The following is a 17,904-nucleotide window of genomic DNA, read 5'->3' as shown; positions in this document are numbered from 1 at the left end:
AAGTCATGGATTCTAATCCCGACCACCATATGTCTGCTGTGCGATCTTGGGCATATCACTTCACTTCTCTGGGCCTCAGTTTCCTCATCTATAAAATGGAGATTAAGACTGTAGACTTTAAGTCCGTTATGTGCCCCTCTATTCATTCATTTATTCATTCAATCATATTTATTGAGAGCTTACTGTGTGCAGAGCACTGTACTAAGTGCTTGGAATGTACAATTCAGCAACAGATAGAGACAATCCCTGCCCAATAATGGGCTCACAGTCTAAAAGGGGGAGACAGACAACAAAACAAAACAAGTAGTCAGACATCAATACCATCAAGATAAATAGAATCATCGATAAATACACATCATTAATAAAATAGAGTAATGAATAATATATACAAATATGCACAACTGTTGTGGGGAGGGGAAGGGGGTAGAGCAGAGGGAGAGAGTAGGGGCAATGGGGAGGGGAGGAGGGGCAGAGGGAAAGGGAGAGTTCAGTCTGGGAAGGCCTTCTGGAGGAGGTGAACGCTAAGTAGGGCTTTGAAGAGGGGAAGAGAGTTAGTTTGGCGGATGTGAGGAGAGAGGACATTCCAGGTCAGAGGTAGGACATGGGACAGGTGGGATCGAGGCCCAGTGAGGAGGTTAGCGGAGGCAGAGGAGCGGAGTGTGCAGGCTGGGCTGTAGAAGGAGAGAAGGGAGGTGAGGTAGGAGGGGGCCAGGTGGTGGAGAGCTTTGAAGCCAAGAGTGAAGAGTTTTTACTTCATGCGAAGGTTGATAAGCAACAACTGGAGGCTTTTGAGGAGGGGAGTGACATGCCCAGAGCATTTCTATAAAAAGATAATCTGGGCAGCAGAATGAAGTATAGACTGGAGTGGGGAGAGACAGGAGGAAGAGAAATCAGAGAGGAGGTAGATGCAATAATCCAGTGGGGACTGCAAGCCCATTGTGGGCAGTGACCTTCTCTCTTCATTGCTATATTGTACTTTCCAACCACTTAGTACAGTGCTCTGAACACAGTAAATGCTCAGTAAATACGATTGAATCAATGACTCTGAGGCCAGGTGGGACAGGGATTTTGTCCAGCCTGATTTGCTTGTATTACCCCGGGCCAGCGTTTAGTACAGTGCCTGGCACATAGTAATTGCTTAACAAATACCATAATTATTATTATTATCATAGCTATCCATGACCACTCTCAAGGGGCTCTCTATTGGAGCTGCGATTAGAACCCAGGTCCCTCTGACTCTCAGGCCCGTGCTCTATCCACTAGGCAAGGCTGCTTCTTAATCTTGGCTACCCGTGCTGCTGGAGCCCCCTGAGGGGGCTGCTTCCTATATTCACCCCGCAAAACTGGCCCCAGCCATTCTCTGGCTCCTCTGCCAAGACAACATTCACGAGACTTTGCCTGGTTTGTTTTGCTGGACACAGCCAGTCCTGATGCAGAAAAAGAAGGGGATTTTGCTTGGCATCAGAAGCGTCTGGGAGAAAAATGAAGTGGTGGGATGATCTTTAAGATAAAAGACCAATTGAGAGGGAATGGAATTTCTGGAAGGGCAGTACAATGGTTCTACAGCAGGGTTGGAGGGCGGGAGTGAAGGTTTGGAGTGGCCCAGGGGTTGCCCTAAAGAAACGGTCTGGGGAAGGGGCTGAGACAAATGTTCTTTTCATTCATTCAATAGTATTTATTGAGCGCTTACTATGTGCAGAGCACTGTACTAAGCGCTTGGAATGTACAAGTCGGCAACAGATAGAGACAGTCCCTGTCCTTTGACGGGTTTACAGTCTAATCGGGGGGGGAATGTTCTTCTAACATCATCCCACTGTGCTGCGTGCCCTGAGTGATGTGAGTGCCACACATCACTCCATCATTTGGAATGGGAGAATCCAATTTTTCCCCACCTCAGGATGGCCAGATGGCCAAAGTCAGTGACCAGTCCCCATCCCTGGAGGCCTTTGGGAGTTGACCTGTTCAGAGGCAGGGGGTGAGACATGCTGACCTTGCCATGGTTTTCACAGGCCTGAGAATCTCTGATTCTCTGCCTACTGATGGTGTGAAAGGAAGAATGAGGATAAAAATTAGGATTTTTTTTGGTCTTAGAAAGAGAAAAGCTACATGAATCCAAAGTTCATAGAGGGCCCGGAGTAGGGGAGGAAGGAGTGAGGTTGAAAACACTTGTCCAGACCGTTTCTTTTGAGACGGATGGAGTGACGTGCTCCAGTAGCCATCTCTGCTCTAATGGGGCTCCAGACCACTCCAGATCTGCTAGCCTGTGAATTCTGCGCCCCCTTCCATTCCATCCATCTCCCTGCTTTTGTCCCTCCCTAGGCTCCTGGCCCCCCTCTCCTCTCCACACACCACCCTCCCACCAAAGCTCTGCTCAAAAGACCAGCTGCACTGAATCATTCCACTTATTTCCTGAACTTCCAGTCTTTCCAGGAACCCCTGAGGGCTAGATCCCTAGTTCTCTTAATTTCATGATTATAAGTTTCCATTCTTTATCTTCTTATATTTCAAGTAGGTTTTGTTTGCTTTCACATTTTTGGTTTAGTTTTATTGATTTATATATCTGTGCTTGCTCCTTTCTCCTAATGTACTATAAGCTTCTTGAGAACAGAGATTACTTTTTGTTTTTTGTTTCTCTTATGGTATTTGTTAAGCACTCACTATGACCAAGCACTATATTAAAGTGCTGGGGTAGATACAAGTTCATTATTCCATCGTATTTATTGAGCACCTACTGTGCTCAAGAGTACTGTACTAAGCAGTTGGGAGAGTACAATACAACAATAAACAGACACATTCCCTACCCACAACAAGCTTACGTTTTTCTGTTTGGACACAGTCCCTGACCCACATGGGGCTCACAGACTTAATCCCCATTTTAAAGATGAGGTCACTGAAATACAGAGAAGTGAAATGACTTGCCCAAGGTCACCCATTAGACAAGTGGTGAAGCTGGAATTAGAACCCAGTTCCTTCTGACTCCCAAACAGAATTGGTCAGCCCACTCCCCTGCCTTTGAAATCCTCTCATAAACCCGAGATACTCCCAGGCCGTTACTGCCTCAGTCCTCATTTCAATCAGTCTATAAATCATTAATATATAATATATATTTATTGAGCACCTATCACATGCAGAACAAGGTACTGAGGCACACAGGAGGCAGCATGGCCTCTTGGCCCCACCACTTGCTAATGTGAGAGTTTGGGCAAATCACTTAACAACTCTGTGCCTCGGTTTCCTCATCTGTAAAACGGGGATAACGTACCTCTCTCTCGCTCCCTCTGAGACGTTGAGGCCCAAGTGGAACAGAAATTATGTCCAATTAATTTATCTCATATCCATCCCAGGTCTTATCAGAATGCTTGGACTATAGTATGCCATTACTACTAGGAGATGATATTAAAGTTAGTTGGTATGATCCCTGACCTCAGGGAGTTTATAATCTAATGGGAGAGAGAGACCCTAAAATAATTTACAGATCGGTGCAAGGAAAAGTGGGCGTATATATGAGTGAGTGGTTAAGTGATAGGGTATCTAAGAACTGTACTAAAGTGCTACAAGGAGGCTGAAAGTACACGAGTGCATAGGTGGCATAGAAAAGTGCTGTAGTAGTATTTAGGGGATAATAATAATAATAATAATGTTATTTGTTAAGTACTTACCCTGTGCTAGGGCCTGTACTAAGCGCTGGGGTAGATACAGGCAAATCAGGATGGACACAGTCCCTGCCCCACATGAGACTCACGGTCTTCTCTGCCACTTGTCAGCTGTGTGCCTGTGGGCAAGTCAACTTCTCTGTGCCTCAGTTACGTCATCTGTAAAATGGGGATTAACTGTGAGCCTCATGTGGGACAGATGATGACCCTGTATCTCCCCCAGCGCTTAGAACAGTGCTCTGCACATAGTAAGCGCTTAACAAATACCAACAATATATTTTACAGATGAGGTAACTGAGGCACAGAGAAGTAAAGTGACATGCCCAAGGCCACACAGCAGACAAGCTGCAGAGGTGGGATTAGAACCCATGACCTTCTGACTCCCAGGCCCATGCTCTGGGATAAAATCTAGGAAGGTCTCCTGGAGGAGCTGTGAATTCAGAAGGGCTTTCAATAATAATGTTGGTATTTGTTAAGAGCTTACTATGTGCATAGCACTCTTCTAAGCGCTGGGGGAGATACAGGGTCATCAGGTCGTCCCACGTGAGGCTCACAGTTAATCCCCATTTTCCAGATGAGGTAACTGAGGCCCAGAGAAGTGAAGTGACTTGCCCACGGTCACACGGCTGACAAGTGGCAGAGCTGGGATTCGAACTCATGACCTCTGACTCCCAAGCCCGGGCTCTTTCCACTAAGCCACGCTGCTTCTCAAGACCAGGAGAGCTGTGGATAGGCTGATATGAAGTGGGAGCGAATTCCAGGTAGGGAGAAAGATGTGAGAAGGAGGCTCCTGTAGGAGAAAAGGGAAGAAGGCAGAGCGATCGCATGAGTTTGAGAGAAGTGCAGAAGGTGAGCTGGGCTGTAGTGGGAGAGGGAGTGGATAAGTAGAAGGAAGAGAGCTGAATTAGTTCCCTGAAGTCAATGATAAGAAGTTTCTGCTGGATATGGAGAGGAATGGGTAACCATTGGAGATTTCTGAGGAGTGGGGAAATGTGTGCAGAACACCATTTTAGAAAAATGCTCCAGGAAGCAGGGTGAAGTTTGGATTGGAAGCTGGGAGTTCTAGGAGCAGGCCAATGGGATAGTCAACCTGGGAAATAAATGACAATCATAATAATGATATTCATTCATTCATTCAATAGTATTTATCGAGCGCTTGCTATGTGCAGAGCACTGTACTAAGCGCTTGGAATGAACAAGTCGGCAACAGATAGAGACGGTCCCTGCCGTTCGACGGGCTTACGGTCTAATCGGGGGAGACGGGCAGACGAGAACGATGGCGATAAATAGAGTCGAGGGGAAGAATGATACTACTACTACTACTAATAACAACAATAGTGTTATTTTATTAAGCACTTATTATGTTCCAGCATTTAAACAGCATGGCATAGTGGGTAGAGCACGGGCCTGGGAATCTGAAGGACCTGGGTTCTAATCTCAGTTCCGTCACTTGTATGCTGTGTGTCCTTGGGCAAGTCACTTCACTTCTCTGGGCCTCAGTGAGCTCATCTGTAAAATGGGGATTAAGACCGTGAGCCCAATTTGGGACAGGGACTGTGTCCGATCTGATGAAGAGAAGCAGTGTGGCTCAGTGGCAAGAGCCCGGGATTGGGAGTCGGGGGTCATGGGTTCGAATCCCAGCTCTGCCACTTGTCAGCTGTGTGACTGTGGGCAAGTCACTTCACTTCTCTGGGCCTCAGTTACCTCATCTGGAAAATGGGGATTAACTGTGAGCCTCACATGGGACAACCTGATTACCCTGTATCTCCCCCAGCGCTTAGAAGAGTGCTATGCACATAGTAAGCTCTTAACAAATACCAACATTATTATTAATTTTTACCTAACCCAGAGCTTAGAACACTGCTTGACACATAGTAAGTGCTTAAAAAGTACCATAATTATTATGTGCCAGGCACTGAACTAAACACTGGCGTAGAAACAAGCAAGTCAGGTTGGACACAGTCCCTGTCCCACATAGGGCTCACAGACTTAATCTCCATTTTACAGAGGAGATACATGTCTCTCTGTTTCCCAATCTAAACTGTAAGCTCATTTTGGGCAGGGAACATTTCTGCTGATTCTCTTGCACTGTACTTTCCGAAGCGTTTTGAGCAGTGCTCTGCACATAGTAAGTGTTCAATAAATACCACTGATTGATGGATTAATGAGGTAACTAGGCACAGAGAAGAGAAGTGACTTTCACAAGGTCACCCAGCAGATGTGTCAGAGCCGGAATCAGAGCCTAGGTCCTCTGACTTCCGGGCCTGTGCTCTATCAGTCAGTCAGTCGTATTTATTGAGCATTCACTGTGTGCAGAGCACTGTACTAAGCGCTTGGGAGAGTACAGTATAACCATACCATGCTGCTTCTCTGGACCAGCATGTGGCTGCTTAGTTGGAGGAATAAGAGGTTCCTGGAAACAACGAGGTTAGAACCAACAGGATTTTGTGGTGACAGACCAAAAAATGGTGGTTGAAAGAGGAGAAGGAGGAGACGAGAGTACCCGTCAAAGCAATATTTTACGATTTCCCTGGAAAGGTTGGATCTCCTCAAGAGAAAGAAGTCCAAGGCTCAGCCGTCCCACCAGATGGGGTATGGCCCCTTCGTGGCTTCCAGGCCGTGTTCTCATTGATTAATGAATCACTTCCTCTGGCTGGCTTAGACAAATGAGCCAAGCAAGGCATCTGAGGAGGAGGAAACGAGAGGCTGACTAAGCCAGGGCGACCAAGTACATCCGTGAATCGCAGAGCCCGGACCGTACTGTGGCCAAGAGCCGTGGATTGGGAGCGGAGATGAGCCACGTTTAGGGGTGGGGTGTGGAGGGGGTCGGTCCTGTAGGAACAACCGGTCCAAGGGGGATTTGCCTGTGCTGGGGTGTGTGTGTGTGTGTGTGTGTGTGTGTGTGTGTGTATAACGGGGAAGGGGCCATGGGAGACATTGGAGGGGGGGCGCGGTTCAGGGACCAACTGGGGTGGGGTGATCATCCCTTCCTGGCCAGAGGAAGAAGCCGTTAAGACCAAAGTGCAGCAGGGACAGTCAAAGATGAGCTTTAAGTAACAACAACAACAACAACAACAGTAAAGTGAAGAAGACTGTGAGTTCACTGTGTGGGAAGCGAATATCTCTGGGGATGTCACTCCCCTTCATAAAAACCTCCAGTGGTTGCCTATCAACCTCTGCACGAAACGAAAACTTCTCACTCTAGGCTACAAGGCTCTCCATCACCTCGCTCCCTCCTACCTCTCCTCCCTTCTCTCTTTCTACGGCCCGCCCCGCACACTCCGCTCCTCTGCCGCCCACCTCCTCACCGTCCCCCGTTCTCGTCTATCCCGCCATCGACCCCTGGCCCAAGTACTCCCGCGGTCCTGGAACGCCCTCCCTCCTCACCTCCGCCAAACTAACTCTCTTCCCCTCTTCAGAGCCCTACTTAGAGCTCACCTCCTCCAAGAAGCCTTCCCAAGCTGAGCTTCCCCTTTTCCCTCTGCTCCCTCTGCTGCTCCTCTACCGCACCTTCACCTCCCCTCAGCTAAGCCCCCTTTTCCCCCCCTTTCCCTCTGCTCCTCCCCCTCTCCCTTCCCCTCCCCTCAGCACTGTGCTCATTTGCTCATTTGTATATATTTTTTATTACCCTATTTATTTTGTTAATGAGAGGTACATCCCCTTGATTCTATTTATTGCTATTGTTTTTGTGTGTTTGTCTCCCCCGATTAGACCGTAAGCCCGTCAATGGGCAGGGACTGTCTCTATCTGTTACCGATTTGTCCATTCCAAGCGCTTAGTACAGTGCTCTGCACATAGTAAGCGCTCAATAAATACTATTGAATGAATGAATGAATACTACTATTGTACCCTCTTAGGTGTTTAGCACAGTGCTCTGCACCCAGTAAGTGCTGAATAAACACTATTGATTGCTTGCTTGATTGATTGACAACCACCCCCAGACCTGACCCCCAGCCTCACATTCATTCATTCATTCAATTGTATTTATTGAGCGCTTACTGTGTGCAGAGCATTGTACTAAGCGAGAGAGGGAGTATATCCACAAGGGCAGTGCATTTATAAAGGCCTGGTTGTCTCTGTGGTCGTCTGGTGTTCCTCCCATTGCCCTTGACGAAGAGGATGATGGTATTTACTAAGTGCTTACTATGCGTCAAGCACTGTTCTAAGTGCTCAGATAGACCCAAGCTTTTCAGGTTGGACACAGTCCATATCCCACATGGGGGTCACAGTCTTAATGCCCATTTTATAGTTGAGTTAATTGAGATGCAGAGAAGCGAAATGACTTGCCCAAAGTCACACAGCTGATAAGTGGCGGATCTGGGATTAGAACCCATGACCTGTGACTCCCAAGTTCGGGCTCCTTCCACTAAGCCATGCTGCTCCCACAAGTGGTGGTGCTGGAATTCGAACCCAGGTCCTTCTGACGAGTTACAGTCTAGAAAGGAGCATTGGTATTGGACCAAGAGCCTGATTTGGGATCAGAGCTTCCGCCTCCCTTCCCAAAAGTAATTAAACTCGTACGGGCCCAGTTTCAGATGGAAAAAAAGCTCGTTGTGGGCAGGGAATGGGTCTGTTTATTGTTATAGTGTACTCTCCCCAGCACTTAATACGATGCTTTGCACATAGTAAGTGCTCAATAAATACGATTGAATGAATGAGGCAGCCGGAAGGATAACAGTGGTAAAAGTTGGAAAGTGCTTTCCAGGTTAAAAGAGATACTGATGTGCAGGAGGTCCTTGAGGGAGAATGCAGGGGCTCTGGAGCAAGGGCGGAGGGATTTGCGGTGCCCCCAAAGAAAAATTCTAGGACTTGGGGTTCAGACAGGCGTCCACACGGTGTCACGTGGCATGACGAATGGCTGCAAATTGCCTAAGGTCACCCAGGAAATAAGTGGCGGAGCTGGAAGCGGCGTGGCTCAGTGGAAAAGAGCCTGGGCTTCGGAGTCAGAGGTCATGAGTTCGACTCCCGGCTCTGCCACTTGTCAGCTGTGTGACTGTGGGCAAGTCACTTAACTTCTCCGTGCCTCAGTTCCCTCATCTGTAAAATGGGGATTAAGACTGCGAGCCTCACGTGGGACGACCTGATGACCCTGTATCTCCCCCAGCGCTTAGAACAGTGCTCAGCACATAGTAAGCGCTTACCAAATACCAACATTATTATTATTATTAACTCAGTCATCCCGACCCCCAGTCCTGCGCTCTTTCGTCTAGGCCGCGTGACTTCTCCGAAGTGATGGAAAATGATGAAACAATGCTGGAACCGTTTGTTCTTTCCAGAGTTGTGTTGATTGTGGCTTAGTACCTTTTCTCCTTTCCGGCGGTTGCTAACAGATGGTTTGCCAACTTCTTCTAGCTTCTTCTCAGGGTCTGATGTTCATCTTACGAGTTTGGAAATATCAGGATCTCCCCTTTGGAAAGAGAAAGCGTTTGCTCTTTTCTCGACACCAAGGACTTCTCCGTCTCCCACACATTCTCAGAAATGATGGCTGAAAGCTTTCAGTAACACAGTTCATTCAGTTGTACTTACTGAGCACTTAATGTGTGCAAAGGACTGTTCTAAGTGCTTGGGAGAGTACAATACAGCAATAAATGGACACATTCCCCTCCCACAGTGAGCTTACAGTCTTCAAGCACTCTCAGATTCATGTCCTCCCTCGGGCTGTGAACCCCACGTGGGACGGGAACTGTTTCTAAACTGATTATTTTGTTTCTACCACAACACTTAGTACATTGCTTGACAAGTGGTGAGCACTTAACAAATACAACAATGATCATAATGATAATCCTGAATCTAATCCAGGGTTTAACAGTATACATACCTACGTACTGTAAGTATATGGTAAGCACTTAACAAATATAATAATAAAATAATAATAATCTTGTATCTACTCCAGTGCTTAATAAGAATAATGTTGGTATTTGTTAAGCGCTTACTATGTGCCGAGCACTGTTCTAAGCGCTGGGGTAGACACAGGGGAATCAGGTTGTCCCACGTGGGGCTCACGGTCTTCATCCCCATTTTACAGATGAGGTAACTGAGGCACCGAGAAGTTAAGTGACTTGCCCAAAGTCACGCAGCTGACAAGTGGCTGATCCGGGATTCAAACCCATGACCTCTGACTCCAAAGCCCGTGCTCTTTCCACTGAGCTGCTTGACACATAGTAAACGCTAAAAAGAGACCTCATCTGTAAAATGGGGATAAGAGCGTAAACCCCATGTGGTACAGGGACTGTTCCCAACATGATTATCTTGTGTCTACCCTCGTACTTAGAACAGTGCTTGACCCAACATAGATGCTTAACAAGTACCATTGTTATCATTATTATTATTATTATTATTAAATTCCATAATTATTTATTATTATTATTAATGTCCCTGGCCTCTGCTGAATCACATAAACCCAGTGTTTCAATAATAGTAATTTTGGTATTTATTAAGTGCTGACTATGTGTTAAGTTCTAGGGTAGATGTAGGTTATGAGATCAGATACAGTCCCTTTCCTCCATGGAGCTCAGTCTTATTCATTCATTCAATAGTATTTACTGAGCGCTTACTATGTGCAGAGCACTATACTAAGCGCTTGGAATGTACAAATCGGTAACAGATAGAGACAGTCCCTGCCCTTTGACGGGCTTACAGTCTAACTGGGGGAGACGGACAGACAGGAACAATAGCAATAAATAGAATCAAGGGGATGAACATCACATTAAAACAAAAGCAAATAATTAGAATGATGATGTTGGTATTTGTAAAGTGCTTACTATGTGCAGAGCACTGTTCTAAGCGCTGGGGTAGATACAGGGCAATCAGGTTCTCCCACATGAGGCTCACAGTCTTCATCCCCCTTTTACAGATGAGGGAACTGAGGCACAGAGAAGTTAAATGACTTGCCCACAGTCACACAGCTGACAAGTGGCAGAGCTGGGATTTGAACCCAAGACCTCTGACTCCCAAGCCCGGGCTCTTTCCACTGAGCCACGCTGCTTCTCTGAATCAAGAGAATCAAGGCGATGTACATCTCATTAACAAAATAAATAGGGTAATGAATGTAAATGGGTTATACCCATTTTACAGATGAGGAAAACTGAAGCACAAAGAGGTTAAGTGACTTCCTCCCAGTCACACAGAAGGCCGGTGTTAGAGATGGACCTATAACCCAGGTCTCCTGCCTCGAGTCCCAGGCCCTACCCACAGGATTATGCTGTTTCACCCTTTCCTTTCTAGTCGTTTGACTTTCCAACCCTTCAGCTCAAGTAGGGCTTCCATCTGGCAGTTTCTTGCACTCAAGTTTTTGTTTGTTCGTTTTTTCGTAGTATTTGTTAAGTGCTTATTATGTACCAGGGACTGTGCTAATCGCTGGGCTAGACAAGCTAATCAGGTTGGACAGAGTCCATGTCCCACAGTGGGATTCACAGTCTTAATCTCCATTTTGCAGATGAAGTAACTGAGTCATGGAGAAGTTAAGTGACTTGCCCAAGGTCATATTCATTCTTTCAATTATAGTTATTAAGTGCTTACTGTGTGCAGAGCACTGCACTAACCGCTTGGGAGAGTACAACAACAGACACATTCCCTGCGGTCTAGAGGTGGGGGAGACAGACTGCAATACAAATAAATTCATCATCATCATCATCATGTTGGTATTTATTAAGCGCTTACTATGTGCAGAGCACTGTTCTAAGCACTGGGATATACAGGGTAATCAGGTTGTCCCACATGAGGCTCACAGTCTTAATCCCCATTTTACAGATGAGGTAAGTGAGGCACAGAGAAGTTAAGTGACTTGCCCACAGTCACACAGCTAACAAGTGGCAGAACTGGGATATGCTGGGGGGCTGGGAAGGGAGGAAAACAAAGGGAGAAAGTCAGGGCAATGCAGAAGGGAGAGGGAGAAGAGGAAAGGAGGAGCTTAGTCTGGGAAAGTCTCTGGAAGGAGCTGTGCCTTCAGGCTTTGAAGCAGGGGAGAGAAATTGTCTTTTGGGTTTGAGGAGGGAGCGCATTCCAGGCCAGAGGCAGGACCAGGGATCTGAGGTAAATGAGATTGAGGCACAGTGAGAAAGTTAGCACTAGAGGAGAGAGGTGTGCGGGCTGGGTTGTAGGAGAGAAGTGAGGTGAGGTAGGAGGAGGCAAGGTGGTGGAGTACTTTAAAGCCACGGGTGAGGCGTTTTTGTTTTATAATAAGGATGTGGATGGGCAACCACTGGAGTTTCTTGAGGAGCGGGGTGACGTGTCCTGAACGTTTTTGTAGAAAAATGATCTGGGCAGCACAGTGAAGTAGGGACTGGAGTGGGGAAAGGCAGGAGGCTAGGAGTTCAGCAAAGGGGTTGATGGAGTAACCCCGGCGGGATAGGATGAATGATTGTATTAACATGGTAGCAGTTTAGATGGAGAGGAAAGGACAGATTTTAGCAATGCTATGAAGGCGGGACTGACAGGATTTAGTGATGGATTGAATATGTGGGCTAAATGAGATAGAGGAGTCAAGGATAATGCCAAGTTTACAGGATTGAGAAACAGGAAGGATGATGGTGCCATCTACAGTGATGGGAAAGTCGGGGAGGACAGGGTTTGGGTGGGAAGATAAGGAATTCTGTTTTAAACAGGAGGACATCCAAGTAGAGAGGAGAGGAATTTGAGACAATGGGTGTAGACGACCGGCTCAAGGATTTTGGAGAGGAATGGTAGGAGGGAGATGGGACGATAACGGGAGGGAGCCATGGGGTCATGGAAGGATTGACATCAGACACGCAGCGGAGCTGGCATTAGAACCCAGGTCCTCCTGCCTCCGAGACCCGTACTCTTTCCACTAGGCCATGCTGCTTCTCCTTTGGTTTTGTTTTTTTTCATAAAGGCAAAAGTGAAAAACACAACCCTGATGCTTTTATCAGCTTTCCTTCCCGGCTATCAGTAGGGTGGGAATGCCTTTCTTGGTTTTCCTCTTTTATTTAATAAAATGAAAGAATGTCTTTTGTTATCTTCTCTGGTTCATGCCGTTTTTATCTTCTTATCTCCTTTCTTGCTTTTTCCTTTCTAATTTTATCCCTAGACATTTTTTCCATTTCCTTATACTTCTCTTTTGTGTTCTGACTAATTTCCACTGCTTCCCATCCATCCTTCAATCTCGGGATACTTTTGGCTTCATCCAAACTTGGCATCTTGTCACTTTCCCCTTATATACTAGAATCGTTTGTTCTGGAGCCCGCAGCTCTGTCTTTTGGGAAAACAGTTTTCTCAGACCCTTCAAACTTCCTTTCAATTAATCTGTTGTATTTATTGAGCCCCCACTGTTTGCAAAACACTACACTAAGTGTTGGGGAAAAATCTCACGGAAGAGCCTAGTCCCCGATCTCAAGGAGCTCACAACTCATACAAGTCATTACGGAAGCACCCCAACACAATGGCCAATTCTTTTTCTAAAGTTAATTCACCTTTCTGATTTCTCTCTTCCCTACCCTAAAGGGGAAGACAGTGGGGCTTAATGGCTAGAACACCGGCCTGGAAATCAGAAGGACCTGGGTTGTAATCCTGGCTCTGCCACTCTGCTGTGTGACCTGGGGCAAGTCACTTCACTATTCTTTGCCTCAGTTATCTTAATCTGCCGTGAGCCCCATGTGGGACATAGAATGTGTCCAACCTGATTAGCTTGTTTCTACCCCAGTGCTTAGTATGGTACCTGGCACAGAGTAAGTGCTAAACAAATGCCATTTTTTTTAAAAGCATCACATCAAAGAATACATCAACCCTACTCAATTTCTCTACTTTCCAAACTATGAATTTGATTTAAAAATCAGTTTTCTGCTCTGTTAAGAAGCTTCTCAAGGAGGGAGCTGCTTAATTCAAGTTCCCCACAAACACATCTAAGCCCTGCCCTGTGTCCACCATAAGTGTTCAAATACCACTGATTGATAGGTGAGCACAGAAGGTCTTGACCACCTGGTCCTTGTTTGATATTGGGCTTCTTCTGCCAACTCTACTTAGTCTAAGCACATTCTTAGAGATCCTGTCCAGGTCCTTTTGCTTTTCTACATGGACCCATTTCCCAAACATTTAATCAATTTTCCTCGCATACCTACCTCTCAAATCTACCCGATGCTTAGTATGGTGTTTGGCACATAATAAGCACTTAACAAATACCACAGTTATTATTATTACTCTCCCAAACATTTGAAACAGTCCTCTGTTCACAGTAAGTGAACACTAAAGTGTTCACTAAATACTATTATTGATTGGAAGGCCCCAGTGGCCCTGAACTTTGCCGGGAGAATCCAGTTGGTGCTAAAAGGAGTGGGAAAAGTAGAGGCAGGTGTGAGACCCTTAGGTGGGCTCCTGGCCCTGGAGAATGATGGCTTGCTTCATGTGGGTCTTCTTGCTGCAGGTGTTTGTGCTCTGCCATGGACTCCTGCAGCTGTGCCAGCTCCTCTACAGCTCCTACTTCAAAAGCAGCCTCACCACCATCGAGAAGCGTTTTGGCCTCTCCAGCTTCTCCTCGGGCTTCATCTCCAGTCTGAATGAGGTAAGGGCTTGTCACATCAACCAACTGCTGGGAAGGAGGGCAAAGGACCAAACAGAAGGAAAGCGATGAGGGTTGGACTTGGGGTAGGAGGGGATGCTTCTCTTCTATGAGGCAGCTGTGCCGCTTTGCCAAAGTCTCTTTTCTGAGGGGCTTAAGGGGAATAATAATAATTATGACATTTGTTAAGTGCTTAATTTAGCCATAATGGGGGGTGGGGAGAAGGGGTAGGGCTGCCTGGACACCACTAGCGACCCACCTCTGGTGGAAACTATCTGCCCTTTCCCTTCTGCTACAGTTTCCAATTAGTTTCACTTTTTTATATTCTGTTGCTCTGAATCGGTTCCTGTTCCTCTTAGCCAGGCCCTCAAACATTGTCCCCTCAGAGTGAGGACAGGGCTCTGGAGAGATGGCATGGGGCATCGCAGCAGGAGGAGGGCTGGGGCAGCTGTAGAACTGGGCTCTACACCCTTAGTTTTCCCCCTCAACCCCATACTATAGCAGTTCTGAGGTGCAGGACCCTGAAGTTCGGGCCAGAGGGGGATTGCTGTTCTTAGTTTTGCCCTTCTTTCAACAGTCATTGTTGCGTCACGGTTTCCCCCGTCCTCCCAAGGCGCTGGGTCTGGGCACAGCGAGGCCGAGGAGGGAGCCCTTCTTGCCCAGGTTCCCTCTCACAGCAACGGTCCTCTACTTGGGACCTCTTAGTTGCCCAGTCCAGAGTCTCCTCATAGTCTCCTTCATCTGAGGTCTTCCAGAGTGCCCCCTCCTCCCTTCACAGAAATTCAGTGGCTGAAGGAGGCAAAGTGGGAGAGGAGCAGGGAGAAGGCTTGGGAGTCAGAAGGTCCTGGGTTGTAATCCATATTTCACTCTGCTGAGTGGATCATTTTTCTACAAAAGCATTCAGGGCATGTCACCCCACTCCTCAAAAACTCCAGTGGTTGCCCATCCACCTCCTTATCAAACAAAAACTCCTCATCATTGGTTTTAAAGCACTCCATCACCTTGACCCTTCCTACCTCACCTCATTTCTCTCCTTCTACAGCCCGCCCGCACACTTTGCTCCTATGGTGCTAACCTTCTCACTCTGCCTCCATCTCACGTGGCTCACCACTGATCCCTCACCCACGTCCTGCCTCTGGCCTGAAATGATCTCCCTCCTCAAATCTGACAATTACTCTCCCTACCTTCAAAACCTTATTGAAGGCACATCTACTCCAAGAGGCCTTCCCAGACTAAGCCCCACTTTTCCTCATCTCCCACTCAGTTCTGCATTGCCCTGACTTGCTTCCTTGTGCCCACACCGGCCCAGCCCTACAGCACTTATATACATTTCTATCACTTATTTGTAGTAATGTCTGTTTCCTCCGGTCTAGACTGGAAGCTTGGTGTGGACAGGAAATGTCACTGTTTATTATTGTCTTGTACTTTCCCAAGCACTTAGTACAGTGCTGTGCACACAGCAAGTGCTCAATAAATATGAATGAATTCTGGTTCTGCCACTTGGCAGCTGCCTGACAGACAAGTCACTTAACTTCTCTGGGCCTACACTATTATGAGAGTAATAATAATATACAGATCTAAGGCCCATCCAAACAGGGATTAAAACTATGAGCCCATGTGGGCCGTGGACTGTGTCCACTCTGATTAACTTGTAGGCACCCGAGAACTTAGTACAGTGCCTAGCACATAATAAGCGTTTAAAAAATGTCACTAGAAAAAAAGAGACAGCAAATGATAAGAAGCAGACTATTGGGGCTCAAGTGCCAGTGGAAAGGCAAGGGGTGTCCAGATTCCCAGAGCCTGAGGATGCTACAGACCTGGGTCCCCATGGCTCACTGTAGGCAGGGAATGTGTTTGGTGTTATTGTGTACTCTCCCAATCACTTAGTATGGTCTTTTGCATGCAGTATGTGCTCAATAAATAAGATTGCATGAGTAAGTGAAACTGTGCAAGGCTGGCTCTCTAGGGCCCAGACTCCAAAAACAGTGCTTCAGAGCAGAGGCAAAAAAGCAGCGTGGCTGGAAAGAGCACGGTCTAGGGAGTCAGAGGACATGGGTTCTAATCCTGGCTCTGCCCCTTGTCTGCTGTGTGATCTTAAGCAAGCCACTTCTCTGTGCCTCAGTTACCTCATCTGTAAAATGGGGGTTAGGATTGTGAGCCCCACAACCTGTATCTACCCCAGTGCTTAAACAGTGCTTGGCACATAGTAAGCATTTAACAAATACCAATATTATTATTATTATTATTACTTTGGTCTCATCAGCTCACATCCTCTGGTCACACGCCTCTCATCCCCGATCCCAAATGTCCCAGGCCCCCGGTGGAAGAAGGGAATGGATTAGGGCTCGGGGGCTGCTGTGGGAAGGGAACAGTGAAACCTGTAATGTTCCCAGACCCCGGCTTAATGACCGGCTGCCCGGCCCCGCCTTCTCGGATGAAAGAGGCCCTCACTGTCCGGCCATCTCTCATGATCACAGATCTGAGTCAGAACCTCCTGGAAGACGCCCTGGGCCCCCTTACCGCCTCCATAAAGTTCCAGTCACTAGTGACTGCAATAGATTCCCGGTGCCGCCACAAACACCACTGTGGTTCAGCATCTGCCTACGTTTTTTTTTTTCTTTCTTTCTTTTTGTTGTGGTTATTTAGCACTTACTCTGTGCGGGGCACTCTACAAAGCTAATCGGGTTGGCCATCATCCCTGTTCCCCATGAGGTTCATGATCTTAATACCCATTTCACAGAGGCGGGAACTGAGGCACAGAGAAGTGAAGCAACTTGTCCAAGGTCATGCAACACAGAAGTGGCAGGGCCAGGATTAGAATCCAGGTCCTTCTCTATCCACGATGGGCCTGGGAGTCAGAAGGTCATGGGTTCTAGTTCTGCCTCTGCCACTTATCTGCCACTTGTCTGGGCATGTCTCTTCACTTCTCTATGCCTCAATTACCTCATCTGTAAAATGGGGATTAAGACTGTGAGTCCCACGTGGTACATGGACTGTGTCCAACCTGATTTGCTCTTATCTACCCCAGTGCTTATTACAGTGCCTGGCACATAGTAAGAGCTTAGTAAATACCACAGTTATTATTATTATCTACCAGGTCATACTGCTTCCCTGTTTTGCATCTGCTTTCAGGTGTCGTTCACTCAATGGTGTCAGTGTCTCGGGGACTTAATGCAAAGCCCCAGTCTTTAGGTGGTATGAGGACTTAATTGGGATTTTCTAAATTTTTTTTTTGTCCTACTCCCTTCACCAACCAATCTGCCTGCACCCTCAGTTAATAATAATCTGATTGTATTTGGTAAATACAAGCACATACTATGTGCCAAGCTCTGGGGTATATACACAAGATAATAAGATTACATCTAGTCCCTGACCCTTGTGGAGCTTACTAATTAGGAGGGAGACCAGGCATCAAATCTCTCTTTCACAGATGAGGAAATGGAAGAAGAGTGAAGTGATTTGCCCCAAGTCATGCCCCAGACAAGCGGTGGAGCTGGGAAGAGAATCCAGGTTTTCTGACTTCTAGCATTGTGTGGGCTGGGTGGCTATGGGGTTCTGTAGAAGGGAGAGCTAATAATAATAATGTTGATATTTGCTAAGTGCTTACTCTGTGCAGAGCACTGTTCTAAGCGCTGGGGTAGATACAGGGTAATCAGGTTGTCCCACATGAGGCTCACAGTTAAACCCCATTTTACAGATGAGGTAACTGAGGCACAGAGAAGTGAAGTGACTTGCCCACAG

General features: G+C 46.9%; 1 protein-coding gene across 1 annotated transcript in view; it reads left to right on the top strand.

The window, feature by feature from the left end:
- SLCO2A1 (solute carrier organic anion transporter family member 2A1) overlaps positions 1 to 17,904 on the top strand; it is a 156,908-nt gene that overhangs the window by 62,952 nt on the left and 76,052 nt on the right. Inside the window, exon 2 of the mRNA XM_029074990.2 lies at positions 14,029 to 14,166. Coding sequence (XP_028930823.1) covers positions 14,029 to 14,166 — 138 coding nt within the window. The remainder of the gene's footprint in view (positions 1 to 14,028; positions 14,167 to 17,904) is intronic.

This window comes from Ornithorhynchus anatinus, chromosome 1 (genome assembly GCF_004115215.2).
Source record: "Ornithorhynchus anatinus isolate Pmale09 chromosome 1, mOrnAna1.pri.v4, whole genome shotgun sequence".
Classification (NCBI taxonomy): domain Eukaryota; kingdom Metazoa; phylum Chordata; class Mammalia; order Monotremata; family Ornithorhynchidae; genus Ornithorhynchus; species Ornithorhynchus anatinus.
This window is presented reverse-complemented; position numbering and strand designations above follow the sequence as displayed.